The following is a 15,573-nucleotide window of genomic DNA, read 5'->3' as shown; positions in this document are numbered from 1 at the left end:
GTGTTTTTTTGTATTTATTTATTTTATATATATATATATATATAATGATGATTGGAGTTTAAATAGAAGGCTCACAGCGAAAGCGCACAAGACGATAATTTTTGTCCTCCCAATGAAACCACGTGACTCAGTTTCTACCTTGTTATTTCAATGGACGAAATTCCAGGTTGAAATTATAAAGTTGATAATCGCTGAATATATATTGAGTTATTGCTCCGCAATTGCTTCCAGAGAAATATTTTTTAAAGGTACCTTATGCAATTCATTGGTAAATTAGTTCATCACATTTTGGAATTACAATTGTTTTATTTATCATATAAATGAAATTTTAGAATGTTCTTCTTTTCATGAAAACATCATATTTATCCGGATTATTCTAAATCCATATTTATGGTTTTAAGTCTATCTCACAGGTAAATGTAAACGAATAAGAACGGAACTTCACCATAAAGTAATGTTATAAAGAATTTTTCATTATTAGTACATAATTATTTAATTTTACAGATAAAATGTATAAGGCGAGAGTTTTGGCGACATTGTTTCTTTCGTTCTTTATTAACTTACGTTATATATTTTTACTCCCACTAATATTTTCAAAGCCCTAAAAAACTCTTCTACATATTTTAATAATTTCAGTAGCTTGTGTTGGACTAATTTTGTTTATGACATACATTTTCTCACAGGGAAGTGTGGTTATAAAGGATCAATTAAAAACGATTCAATAAATAGAGCAAAGATTTTCAAAATTTTTATTAGTTCTTTAATTGGGTATAATATAAAAAAAACACAACTACTTCCACTTAGTAGGAATAACACTTACCATGACGCAATGCTAAATTCTATGCCACTATCCACATAAATGCCACTATCCACATAAATCAATTATTAATCAAAAATCGAATATCAATTACTTTTCTTTATAATGCAATAAAATCTGGCGAGCAGCTATTTAAACGATCAAACACTTCGTTTGTTTATTTGTGGCTTGAAGTTAGGCTCGCAGAAAATGCCGTTCATGGGTTAAATTTAGTAGGAATAACACAGCCTGTGACGTAGGCTATAGTATACCCAATTGAGTATTTGCATTGCGAGAAGACCTTCCTTTATCCACATGTGACCTATGACGTCAGCGCCAGCTAATCCTTATCAGCAAAATGGCGTATTAAATTTGAGCTAAGTTTCTCTACATAAGTGAGAATGCTAATTAACGAAAGTTAATTGAATAGAGAGCCGTATCGCACATCGAATTAGTTGAAATATAATTCTTTCTCGTCTCTTTCCTTTACTTAACTTCGAGTTATTAGTTGGTTATGTATTTTGTTGTAACCGTGATATATTTTTGTTTTGTTTACCCGGCAACTTAGATGTTTAATTAATTTGTTTATGTTTTACATGACTTCATGTCCGTCTGTGCGCTAAGAATCTGTGTAAATATATAGTGAAAGAATTGAATTCTTTGAGAAAGAATCTTTGTGACAGAATTGAGAATATGTCACTCAAGAGGATTAATACTTGACGGGATAGGCTTTCTCGAAATAGAATAAAAAGAACAGTTGCTAACGTAATCAAATGCTACCGTTTCAACAACCAATCACGATCGAGATATCCACTCTACGTCTCTCGCAGGTATCCCAGTCTTTAAAATCATTTAGTAATGTTCAATTGAAATGCAATTATAAGAGAATAAAAAATCGAAAATACTCTCAGAAATATTAAAGTTATTTAACTTTATCATGACAGGAGTAAAGTTCACATAAAATTGGAAAGTTGAAAATACGAAAGCATTTACTGTTATTATTATTATTGTGTGATACAGCATATTTTTGTTCAATTTTAATTCTATTTTTCGACTCCTTTAAAATTTCCTAAATCTTTACTTACAAATTCTTTGAAATATTCCCAATACCTGGAAAAATATTCATGATTTTCCAAGGTGTTATAATTGTGTTTGTTATGCTGGATTAAAATTCAAACGGGCTTTTTTTTTCCACTAAAAATTTCTCTAAAATAAATTCTAAAATATGATGCATACTTTATAATTATGTTCCACAAGGGTAATTAACAAATAGTAAGTAACATTAAAGAAAAAGAAACAAAATCTAAATTAGTTTCTTTTTTAAAATATCTAAAACATGCGTCGATGGAATTATTATTAAAATATGTCTTAACAGAAGCAACGTAGTTTATTGGGAAGTAGTTTTTTTTGACAATTTTTGTAGTTTCATCGGGATAAAACTACAATAATAAAAACGGACATTGGTTTTGACGTGAAACATTTTAATATTTCAAACCATTTTTGAATTACCAGTAGATGGTTATCACAAGATGCGTTTTCGAAACCATTCAAAAATTAAAATTTTCTTCTCATTTTTGTAAAAATGTGATGAATTTTGTACAGTTTATACACATTCAACCAATAGAATTCTAAGATAATTTTTAATCCAGCTAAGACATGTCGAAAAATAATAAATTATTTGACGTTTCGGCTAATTTTAACTTTTCTCCTTTACCAGTACATAAAACACGAATCTTGTTTCTCTTGTTGTTGTCATCGTAGGCTATTAAGGCAAGGGTTGCGATTCTTCTTTGCGTTCCGGTGGCGCCATCTGTGGATCAGAATTCAACTTATGAAGCACCCATACGTTACACCCGTTCATAGGGTGGACCCATTCATATCCATTTGTTCATTCACAAATCGAAATTTTGACCTGAACCAGAGAACGATCCATCTTCAATACAGTACTCCCAGAGGTATAATTTGTTATGGGAAAATGGAGGACTTTGTGACCAGACAAATTTGACGTGCGCCAATCATCATTTACCACACGGGGAGCTGGACTCGAACTTCCCTTTTAACGAACACTAGTCCAGTGCCCTGCCAACCAGGCTATTTCAGACCCACTCGAATCTTGTTTAAGTGTAAAACACAGTCGTAATGGCTCACGGGATAGAGCGTTCGCCTTCCAATGAGGAGGACTTGGTTTCGAATCCTAGACATGGCTGATCGACACAAATTCCGCATCCGGCTTGCTCCGACCACAGTGCTGACGTAAAATATCCTCAGTGGTAGTGGTAGAGTCCCTTTGCCGTCAGGCTAACCGTGGAAGGTTTTCGAGGTTTTCCTCCCCGTGTAACACAAATGCGGGTTAGTCCCATCAAAAAAGTCCTCAACGAAAGCAAGTTTCTCGCAAACCTGATCCAGGAGTTCCCTTGTCTTCCGGGTTGGGTTCAAAATGACACGGCTGCGGAATTGAACATTAATAGTCGTAAACTCAAAGAATTGTGTCGGCTGTTCAACGACGGTTATAAAATAAAAAATGGAAAGTATAAAACACAGCGAAAACAGTCTTGCTATATTGTGTTTCAGCTCTATGGTTGCAATACGTTAGCAATAATATTATTATATTTAAAGATCCTATAAAAATCTGTGTTCTTCGTTTTTGTAATCGTTAGAAGTGAAACGTGTAACTTTTGTTATTTTACGTGTTTATATTTTTGCAGTCATATGTTTATTTTCATGTTCGCTTTTCATCGTTCTATTATTTGTAAGTATATTTTAATTTTAAAAAAAATGTAATGTCTTTAATATCTCTTGTTCTTTTACATCAAAATTTGAATTGATTCTGATTCTATTAAAAAAAAATCAGTAACGATTCATCAAAATTGAGTCTTGAAAATATCTTGATCAAAATTGAGAATATCTTGAGGTACCTTCTGATAGATGAAAGTTGACATACAGTCCACGGTCATGTTATCAGACGCACTATAAGATTCTATGTAAAATTATAATTATCAAATGACACTATACAGCTGTATTGTTTTTACTCCGATGAAACCGGTTTGCATTTGTTTACTCTCTTGTATCAATTGGTTAACATTGTACGTTAAAAATAAATACAAACAGGAAGTATATAAAAAAATCTCCTGAATACAAACCCCTTACAAGTGTGTTTAAGTATAAAAGTACTGCCTATAAACGCGTGCCAATCACGTAATTATTAAAAAACTACAGTGGATCTAATAATTTGCTAATATAATACTTCATATAATAAATAGTCTATATTTATGTAATATATCGTCTAATTTATCCTATCGTCAAATTTATATTATACATCGTCTAATTTGACCAATTTGTACACGAACGTAAACAAGTACAAACCGGTTTCAGTCGCATAAAAACAATAAAGCTGTGCAGTATCACCAGATAATTGAGATTTTATATACAGTCAACCCCGCTTAAAGGAATACCATCGGTTCCAGCCAAATCTATGCTATTAAGCGGGTTATTCGATTAAAAAGGGAGTGCTATATTCAATCTTTAATTCTGAATTTTTGCCAAATTTCATTTTTTAATTGTATTTGATTAAATAAACTCAGTTTTGTGATCAATAAATAATTATAATAAAAACTTTCTGCCTTAGTATCATTATAAAATGTCATTTAAAGTTACAAAAAAATAAATCAATGTTAGCAAAAAGCATCATGTAGGAACGAAAATATTATTTTATCCCATCCGAAAAATTCCATAATTGAAGACTGTTTTTTATATCCGTTTAATTCGTTAATTTATCAAAATTAGATATTCCCTTTTAGTTTCTACAAAAATTTTCATGACTTGTACGTATTCCTTTCAAACACATTCAGATTTTTTTTTTTTTATCGTTGAAACTTGAGAAATTCCTAATTAATGCGCTATTTTAGTTGGGGATTTTTTTGAAATTTATTGTTTCTAAGATTCATTATTTTTTTCCGATTAATTTAAAGAATTTTTTTTTTGCGCTCAACTTGCAACAAACTCAAAATTATTCACTGGATTAAGCAATTATTCTACTTAAGAGAAAGACATGCTTTACACTAGTGTATTAGGTTTTTAAAACTTTTTCTTATCAACGCTAATAGTGCATCAAGAGGGGGCCACAAGTCTTGACCTAAAAACTAATCACTCTATCCCTTTTTTACATACTAAATGATGTGTGAGTGAAGTAAGTCAAAGAGGGGTAAAACCCCCTTCGTTTACTTCAATGTATAACTGGCAGCAAGATTTGATTAATTTTTCAACTTCATCCCAAACACCTACTATAATGAATAAGAAGTTCCTATTGAAATGACCACCTACTGTATCCTTATCTTAAGTGAAAAAGGGAAATTCCATTTCAGCCGGTGAAATATTTCTCTATAATTAACAATTTTTTTTTCATTTTAGTACCACTTCTTTATGCAATTAAGCGGGGGCAAACAACAACAGATAACCGTTTAAACGGGGAAGTTTAACATTAGTTAAATATAAAATGATTTGGTTCCATTAAATTTTATTCCTATAAGCGGGTTATTCGATTATCCGAGGGGCGAATAAGTGGGGACGACTAATAATTTGGCCAGAGACTGCAGTCGATAATTATATCCCCATGTTGTTGACCTCCGAACGTAAAATGAACTCACACAACATCGATGGATGGTTCACATTGAATACCTCTTAAATTAGAACCGGTGAAATAAATACAATTCTCCCGGCCAATAAACAAAAAGAAAAAAAAAGAAAAAAATTAACAAACAGCATTAATTTAAGGGACATGTTGCTTTCGACCCTGTCAGCCAACAAACGGTTCCTCAAGATTGAATCAAGTTAACGAGCTTTATATACTAGGCAATCGGTATTTAATTAATCGTAATGGTAGTTACGTCACATGATTCCAGAATTTTATATGTGATAGAATTCGTTGAACAAAATGCCTCTAGTTGACTGATGTTGTCAATTTAACATTTATTTATTATCTATTTATTACTCATTTATATTTTATTTCGCTCATTATTTTTTTTAATTATTTATTTATTGGCAGGGAAAATTTTATTTATTTCACCGCATTTTTGAGAGCTATTTTGTGATCAAATCCACTGTTCAATGTGGACCATCCATCGATGTTAGAGAGTTCATATCACGTCCGGGTCACCAATATGGGGAGGTTATTATTGACCATTTTTAATCTCCAACTATCAAAAAGGTACCTCAAGATGAAATCAAGTTGACATGTGTTTTATACTAGTGAATTGGTATTTAATATTTGCAGTGATAGTTAAGCCTCAAATCAACTAGTGGTACTCGTTCATCGAATTCCATCCCAGATAAGAATTCTAAAAAGGGGAGTCATGTGGCGTAACTACCAGTATAAATATTAAAAACCAATTCACTAGTATATAAAGCTTGATTCCCCCTTGAGGTACCTTTTGATAGATGAAGATGGTCGTAAGCTCATAACATTAATGTAAATAATGCTGAAATATGATATTTTTATGTGTACTGAGAATCGACGGGGAACTTATTTTTTAGACGCAGTACTTAAATAACAGTAATATATTAAAAACTTATTTGCATGCTAAAGTAATAAATAAGAATATTTAAAATCTTTAGATCTACTTTTTTTTTAATCATATTCGTATCTCTTTATGTAACAAAAGTTAATATTTTTGAACTCTTCATTCAAAATATTAATCAATAATTAAAAAATATGTCTGGGAAATGTTTTTTAATGTTTAAGCTACCTTTAATTTTGGGCTTAAAATAAAAATTTTTTTTTGTCTTTTGTTTTAAATAAACCAAAGAAAACCTCGTCTAAAAAAAACTGGTTTTGGTGGGGGTTTTTTTAACAAAGAAACTAATTTTATTTAATAGATTTGGTTTTTTGAAAGCATATACTGTTGCATCTGTGGTGTTTGTTACGGGATGCACCTAGTAGTTCTTATCTGCGAGTGCGATTGTCACCACATGAAGATTAGCTGACCAAAAAGCTGACAGGAAATAAAAATGTGCGCTATTGATCGATCATGGCCATACTTCGCATCAATCGTAAAGTATAGCACTTAACAACGATTCAGATGCTTTTAGTATCTGTGCAAAACCTCTGTGTCCAGAATTGATTTTATGCCAAGGATCTTTGCTAACATAACTTATTTCAGGTAAGTGAAACCTACTAAAAATTGCCAGAAAAATGGAGTTAATAAGTACATTTAATTATTTAGTTTTCTTCTTGAAAATCGAGTGAATGGTTATCTATGTTACCGTGAAGGACCGAGAATGTCGACTTTCACCGGCGAATGTCAGCAATCATATCGTCGCTTTGGTGAATGTTCGAAATATATCTAATTTGAAATTTATTTATTCACTATTTTAATATCTGCTGAGTATAGATTAGGAAGTACCGGGAAAATGTATACCGGACAATGGCATTGAGCCTCAAAAATACATCAGTGTAGGGTATACCAGGCAAATATGTGCCGGGCGCACTCACGGAAATGCTCACGGTTTCGGCACCGCTTGGCGCGGTCGAGCTCTCTGAAAACAGCAAAATTGAGAATATGGTAACCCAACCCGATCTATGCGTCAAATCTTGCTACAACGTGCAACCCTATTACGTTGATTGAGTAGGAAAATGATGGTTCTATTCTAGTTAAAAATTTCTTTCTTATTCACTTCTATCCTCACACCGCTCTTGCATTTTTTATAAGCGGTTTTCGTTTTGAATGAAAAATTCATACTTAATTTAATGTTTATGTCTCAGAATTTTATTTAAAAATAGATTCTTGTAAATATTTTACTTTTCAACTTCTTTTTTTTTTTTTTTTGTTCTTGAAAGTGTGAAATCTATTGTTTTTTTTATTATTTTACTTGCTAAGACAGTTTACCATTCTTTACTATGCTATATATATAAAGGCTTGTGTGCTCACTATATACTAAGGCATATTGCATTCAGTTTCCAATTCAAATGTAAGAAAATTATATATAAGGTATTTTTATTGCAGTACATTGCAAAAATTACCTTTATCGCTAAATTCAGCATTTCAGATGCGTAATTAGGAAAAAAAATTAATTCTTTTATTCCAAATGCATAATAAAAATTCTTCACAATGAAATACATATTGTTACGCTAATAATGAACTATAATAGATTTGAGAAATGAGTTAAAGAAGAACTTTATACAGTTAAAAAAAATTGCCTCACTTGTTTGCTTTATCAGATGGAGGAGATTTTATTAAATCGTTTTTTCTCAAATAAAACATTTAATCAGAAAAAGGTGATAATTTTCAATTGGAAATATATATAAGAAATTTTTCACAAAGGAATCGATACTTTTACGCAAATAATAAATTAAGATAGATCTGAAAAAATAGACCTGAGAAAGCAATTAATACATTTAAAGTGCTTTAATTTAACCTTATCATTTTAGTCATTTGTTTGCAGTTTCAAAAGTAATAAAAGTTTCAAAAAAAATGTTTATTTCATTCTCATACGCAGCACTTTACTTTAACCTTATTATTTTATTCATTTTCAATAAGATGAAGATTTTAATGACACTACTTCAATATTTTGAAAGTTTCAAAAATTATAAAAATTCAGAAAAAAAAGTTTTATTTAATTTTAATCCGATCAAATTTACTTTAACATTATTTTACTCAAATGCAATTTCAAAAGTGATGAAGTACAAGAACCAAGTTTTATTTTATAATTATACGACTAAAAATTTTGCCATTTCTTATAACATTACTAAATAAGATATTATATAATAGTATAAGAAAAAAAATTAATGGTAGATTCAAAATAAATAATAAGAAATACTTCACAGAAAAATCGATATTTCTACACAAATAATAATTAATTGGGGAATATCTTAGGAAATGGATCTACAAAAGCAAATTATACAATTAAAATAATTTATCCTTAGAATGCAACAGTGAACTATTTTGTTAATATGAAATATATTTCAGATGTTTTTGTAAATAGTTTTAAAAACTTAAATAAACATGTATAATAAAATTAGTTACAATTCCTTGACATAAGAGTTTCTCTGTTTCTTCAGTTTGATTAGACCAATCTGAACTTAAGTATATATAAAAGTAAAATATAATTTATATTTCAGGGCTCTAAGAGAACTTTTGCTTTTATTTGTTCTTTAGCATTTATGCTATTTTTAACCTAATTGATTTGTTTTATCCACCGTGATTGCTTGCATCTTAAAAAATATCTATAGTTGATTTATAGAGAAAATTACATTGTCAACTTTCATCATAATTAACAACACTTAAACTCGAAAAAAAGTTGTTCGCAAGTATAACACTAGTTTCCATTGCACGCATTTCAATTATAAATTTGGAGTTTAATTAAAAAAAAAAATATAACTTTAAACGCGATAAAATGATTTTATTAAAATTTAAATCAAATCAGTAAAAATAATATTTCATTTATCTATTTAATTATTATTTTTTTTTAACTAAGAAATTGAAAATAAAAAACACTTCTGAGAAAACTCCAAACAAGTCAATACAATCAATGTATCAGAATACGTCATCAGGTCAATGCCCTTCACAGTCATAAAATTTTAAAATTAAATTCCAGCTTAGAAGTTCAGATTAAAACTAAATTTGAAAGATTTAATTAAAATTATTACTAAATATTGCAAAGAGAATTTTGTGTTTTAATATTTGAGTTACATGATCTTATGAAAACACAAAAACAATGAAAAAAATTGTAATAAAATAGTGAAAACAATTCTATTCCTTGTTTATAAGCGCTACGCAAAAGCAATTTGGCGACAGAGCAGGTTTGACTTAAAAGTTTCCGCCAAGAATGCCAAGCGGTGCCGAAACCGTGAGCATTTCCGTGAGTGCATACCGCACAGGGGCACTTAACTAGAGCTAGTATAGATTTCAGACATTTAGAAAAGCGACTATGTGATTGTCAACATTCACCGGTGGAAGTCAACAACCGCCTATTTCTGTCACCCACAGTAACCTATATATTGTCGCCTATCACCTGACGTGCTTGTTAAAACGTTATTTAAAATATGTCGTTTGAATGCCTGCCTCGCAAATCAACAAACAAAATAAATTCATTTTCTATCAAGCAAATAATAGAAAAAAGTTCAAAATTGGCATAAGCATGTAATGACGAACATTTCCATGTAAGTTTTGTGAATGTGCATCACAATTGTTTTATTCATTCGTATTTGCCTTTGGGAATAAAAAAAAATGAAAACTATTTTAATAATGAATTTACGTTCAATTTTCTAAAAGTGTCCAGGTATGAGATAAAAGTTCGAAATATCTTTTAAAATGCTCAATTGGGTATAATATAAAAAAAACACAACTACTTCCACTTAGTAGGAATAACATTTACCATGACGCAATGCTAAATTCTATGCCACTATCCACATAAATGCCACTATCCACATAAATCAATTATTAATCAAAAATCGAATATCAATTACTTTTCTTTATAATGCAATAAAATCTGGCGAGCAGCTATTTAAACGATCAAACACTTCGTTTGTTTATTTGTGGCTTGAAGTTAGGCTCGCAGAAAATGCCGTTCATGGGTTAAATTTAGTAGGAATAACACAACCTGTGACGTAGGCTATAGTATACCCAATTGGAAGCAGTATATACTGCAGTATTGCTAACAGTATAGTGTTACTTATCCATGCAGTTTTCATTCTAATTTTTTTTTTGGATCCTTCCTAAATGGCAGTGAGGTGATAAGAAAAATAAGTTCAATTATGGCTGACAAAGATAAAAAGTTTTTATTATTTTTTTCTTACAAATACAGATAGTTAACTTAGTTATGTGCATTTCAACATGAAAATAGATATTTGATATATTCAAACATATATTACAGTAATCACATAATTACGCAAAAGATTTCTTCTGCTTCTCCATGACTTCGAGGGAAAAGTTCTTTTTTTTTCTTCATCATATATCTTTTTCTTATAAAATAAATAAGCTTTTCGCTAAGCTCGCGCTGTATACATAATAAATAATCTTTACAAAAAAAGAATTTTCGAAGTATATTCATGACAAGCGCCAGATCACACCAAATAAAGTTCTGACTACGCTATGTGAGACGAATTTGTGGACAAAATTACCGGGTTGGCTATCAGTCAAAAAAACGCAGTTGCAATCACTACAAATATCGTGTGCCCATCCATATTTTTGGCAACAATGATCTAAAACAATTAACATTGGTCTCCATGCATTACAATTGGAAATGAGGATTCTATATCCGTTGCAAATGACAATTGTAAAAAAAATACATAAATCCAGGCGTTCGGCGTTGTAATTGCACAAATTCTGACTGACTTTTTTTTCTTTCTTTTGCTGGTCTCTTACGAAGTGCGATCGTCTTTGGAAGTTCAATCTTCTGGTATAAGCTTGTGTGCTATAGAATAGAGAAAGTTTGCGTACCAATGTATGCCATTGTGTGGTGGTATCGTTCTGCTCTCCCTGTACCTGAGGATGTGCATAGTCCGTAGCAAATGCAACGTCGCCTCCCAGACGTTGTCAATGAGTCTGACCGGTGCGAAAGCAAAGTGTGCCAACGCTTGGTCTTCTATGGTGGCATAGCAGGAAGCTACTACACCATCCACCACTAGGTTTCCTTCTCTTGTCAAGGGAGCAAACACTCCCTTTTTGGCGGAACTAGTAACGCTGATCACTTTTTCTAAAGTCACTTTGTGATCTGATGCGACGTATATGTAATCACCAATTTCCACATGTTTGGCAAAGGTCGCTTGCGGCGTCGTTTGATGCGGTGAAGCGGTGAATATGAGATGCGTGGGAGTGAGAGTGATGCTCCTCCCATTCTCTGTCTCTAGGGTGTTGTACAGTCTTTGCTGTGTTTCGTTTCTGTCCAAAAACAGAATCACTTCACTATAGTCTGTTTGGCCGTCTGTTCGGGCGACCTGAACTCTCTCGCCAACCTGCAAGTCTGACATTTTCTTTGGCCCAGCTTCTGTCCGAACTGTTGAGTCACCATCGAAACATCCTCCAGATCTTCCGGCATCAGCAGATTCTGGAAAAGAAACAAGAAAAAATAAGTCAATGAATGTACTCGACCTGCTTTAAGCTAACCCTAACTTTAATTTTTAGATTTCGATTATAAGAGCATCTTAAGTGATACTTTATTGACACTAAAAAAATCAATTTCGGATGTAGAAAAACATCAGAAAGCTGCTTCTAACAAATGAAAATCAGCTCATGCCGGAATAAATTAATATTTGCCGGGTATACTCTACAATATACTGACTATATACAGCTGCAATATACTGCTGGGTATACTGACTACAATTTAAAAGGGAAAAACTCTTTCCAAAATACAATGTTCAAAAACAGAAATCTTTAACGTATAATTATTATATTTTAATACGTATTTTAGTTTTAGTTTTGCAATGTTGGTTAATGCTGATTACATATATATATATATATATATATATAAACACAAATTAACATGAATAAAATAAAAAACTAAATGATAGAGAAACAAGAATGGTAAAAGCAAATAGTCGTTATCAAGACACATCTATTGCTATAAATGCGATATTTCTGAATAAAGAATAATTATCCTAAGATAAAAATTATTCTTTATGTGTGTCGATATCGCAAAAAACCTTATGTTGTAAAAAATCATGAAATAAAAGAAAAATGTAAAAAGAAATCAAACTTACCGGCGTGAATTAAAACGCGGTTTAGGTTTAAAAGTACAATAATAAAACAGTTANATATATATATATAATTTGCTGCATATTTTTTTACCAAATATATCTTTTGAAATAGATATCTTATACGATTTAAGCTATAAGCACTGTTTTATGTTTCTTTCTTCTTTTTTTTTTATCTTAGTGAATTCTTGCTAGCTGTTAGATTAGTATATCTATTTTTAAGGCATTTTTACTTTTACTCCACATTGGTAAGTTCATTTTCTGCTTTTTTAATTTTTTATCTTCAACTCATTTTCAATTGTATTTTTATTATTTAGCGATATAGACGCATTATAAAGAGACTCAGGGACTTAGTAGCTCAGAGACTTAGTAGAATTATTCCAAGTATATTCTTAGTATAATTAAGAGTAATTATTAAGAGTATTATAAAGTTTTAAGTATAATTATTCTTAAATTTGAAATATCGCATTTACCATAGTAAATGAATGCGTCCTAAAGAGAACCTTTACGTTTTCCCATTGAAGAATTTCCCATTTTATTTTATTTTATGATTCTTCTTTGTATTATTTACATACATACATAAATCACTGAAATTATAATATTTTCTCAGACTGCACGGTTTTTAAGCTACCACTTTAAATTTAAAAAAAGTATAGAACTTTTCTTGGAGTGCGCTTACTGTGGCAACATTGCTTATGCTTTTCTGTTTATCAAAGGGATTAATTCTGAAGTTTTTCTTTAGTATACAGGTAGATAGATTCTATAGATAGATGCCATTACTCAGAACTTGCAAAGAAATGACGTTTACAAAGAATATGGATCTTAAATTATTTCTATCTGACCTATCATTACTGAAAAAAAAAAAGACTAATTGGGCCAGTTCCCCCGACACAGAGCTTGCTCTAAATTCCTCCAACTTTTGAAAAGAATCATTTGACGGTTGACTTTTCGAGCGATCTAGTTCACAGTTTTCCCGTGAAGTTATTAATATTCTCTGTTTAATCATTCTTATTTTGGTATTTTAAATAATTCTATCGGAAAAACAAACTACAGTAGCAGGAGTTAAAATCTTAAAGAATAATAAAATAGAATTCATAATGTTTAGAAACTTAGAAAACATTCTTGCTGAATCAAGTTTGATCGTTCTGCACCATTATAAATACACCAATTAAATTCTTAATTTTTAAATTGACATTTCATGTGATTTTTTAATTTGAGGATAAAGTAACAACAAAAAATACTGTTCGTTCAGCGTTGAAAAATATTTTATATCGAAATTAAAAGTTCGTTTTCAAAACATTTTAATTCAACACAAAATCGTGTGCTTTATAACAAAGTAGAGAAGAATGGAATATCTTCATTTTTCTCTTAAAATAAAAACCGATTAAGTTTTTTGTCGGTTTTCAACGGTCAGTATCGTCAGTGCATCTTGGAGAAAGCCTCAAAAACTCCAATGATCCAATAAAAATCAGTATATTTGGAAACTCATTCTAAAAATATCGTTAGCACCATTTTATCGATAGGACAATAAAGTGAATGGACTGTCATGAACAGTGTTAACTGTCATGGACACTTACCAGATTTAACTGAGCAGTGTATGTGCGAACGAGATTCATAATAAACGAAGTCAAAACCAGCCTCTACGGCCAGCCTGGCCAGCATTCCGTACTTGCTTCTGTCTCTGTCACTGGTGGTCACATCGACTGCTCTGCCTGTTGTAAAAGAGAAGAAAAATGACATCAATGAAATGATACCAAAAATAAATGGAGACATCACAATACATTCGAAAATGAATAATCGTACCTTCATAGTGTAAGCTTTGAGTCGAGTGGTAGCTCTCTTCGTCAAATCCTTCGGTGACGCGAAGTTTCACTCCTGGATACTGATTCATCACTAAAATAGCCAGTGTGTTCAATTTCTCTTTGCACCTCTGAAAACACAAAAGAGAAGAGATTACTCATCGAGACATTATTTCATAACAAGATAGTTTTTTTTTTATTTTGGACTCAAGCTAAAAGACTTGTGATGCCTGAAAAATCACCACTCTTCGAAAATAATTTTAACATTAAACATACCTTAACCGTTCAAATGGCCGTTAAAAAACTTTCGCATCTAAAATGCGCTCGTCATCTTATCGTTTTTACACATTTAACTTCATGACTTTTTCTAACAATTATGTACAGTTAATATTCTATTACTATTATTTTTTTTAATATTTTGTTTGTTTCGAATAATACTTGTCGTTTACCTATTTCTACCGCAACCGGTCTTAACCGGGAGAACAATTTATTACTTTATAAGGTGATCAGATCAGAAATGACGATGTAATGCGTGTTCAACGTATTGCATTCAATGAGTTCCACATTTCTTCAAAGACTGCTGCGTAGTGAGTTCAATCAGAATAACTGTGAATTCAAATTTGAAGAAAGTACTTAAAATTTTAGATAGGCATTTTTCTCTCAGAAAAAGTGACAAAAACTAAATGTTTTGGTAAGTAGCTTACATTTTATTTTGATAGCTTTACTTCATTTCTAAATAACTGTTTTTATCCACAAAAATGTCGAAACAATCGAGACAGCACAAGTTCTTAGAGGAAATAATATTAATTATAAGAATTATATTTCTTATATATTCTTATAATTATAAGAATTATAGAAATAATAATAATCAGAGGAAATATATTTGCGGAAAATGCGCAATGTACTGTATATGGAAAAAATACGTTGAGCAATGAAATAAAATTTCTCATTCTTTGTGTTTGGAATACATAAGGTAATAGAAATAGTTATAGATTTATGTTGGTACATAGAAATAGGTATAGATTTATGTTGGTGTGTTTAGTGTTAACATTCTTGGCCAAAAATAAAATCCAAAAACCCTGCGACGTAACAAATGTGGAGCGCCATAGATAACAGAAGGACGGACATGCGTTTGGGCGAATAGACGTGCATCCGTTGAGCAACTATCCGCCTAAATGAACCAATGACAGTGTCTCCTCAGCGACGGTTGAGCGAATAATGCTGCGCGTGGGCTTCTACCCTGCCGTGCAATTGAAAAAAAAAAAAAAATAACGTAAGTGTTAGTATATAAA

The 15,573-nt window shown here is 31.1% G+C and overlaps 1 protein-coding gene across 1 annotated transcript in view; it reads right to left on the bottom strand.

Annotated features, from left to right (window-relative positions):
* Positions 1-10,549: 10,549 nt before the first annotated feature.
* The window catches only part of LOC107451809 (sonic hedgehog protein-like), a 61,171-nt gene continuing 56,147 nt past the window's right edge, over positions 10,550-15,573 (bottom strand). Inside the window, 3 exon segments of the mRNA NM_001323827.1 lie at positions 10,550-11,836; positions 14,060-14,194; positions 14,286-14,412. Of these exon segments, the coding sequence (NP_001310756.1) occupies positions 11,178-11,836; positions 14,060-14,194; positions 14,286-14,412 (921 nt within the window). The 3' untranslated portion in view covers positions 10,550-11,177.

Source organism: Parasteatoda tepidariorum, chromosome 4, assembly GCF_043381705.1.
Source record: "Parasteatoda tepidariorum isolate YZ-2023 chromosome 4, CAS_Ptep_4.0, whole genome shotgun sequence".
NCBI classification, from domain to species: domain Eukaryota; kingdom Metazoa; phylum Arthropoda; class Arachnida; order Araneae; family Theridiidae; genus Parasteatoda; species Parasteatoda tepidariorum.
The sequence above is the reverse complement of the archived record's forward strand: the minus strand, read 5'-3'. Positions and strand labels throughout refer to the sequence as shown.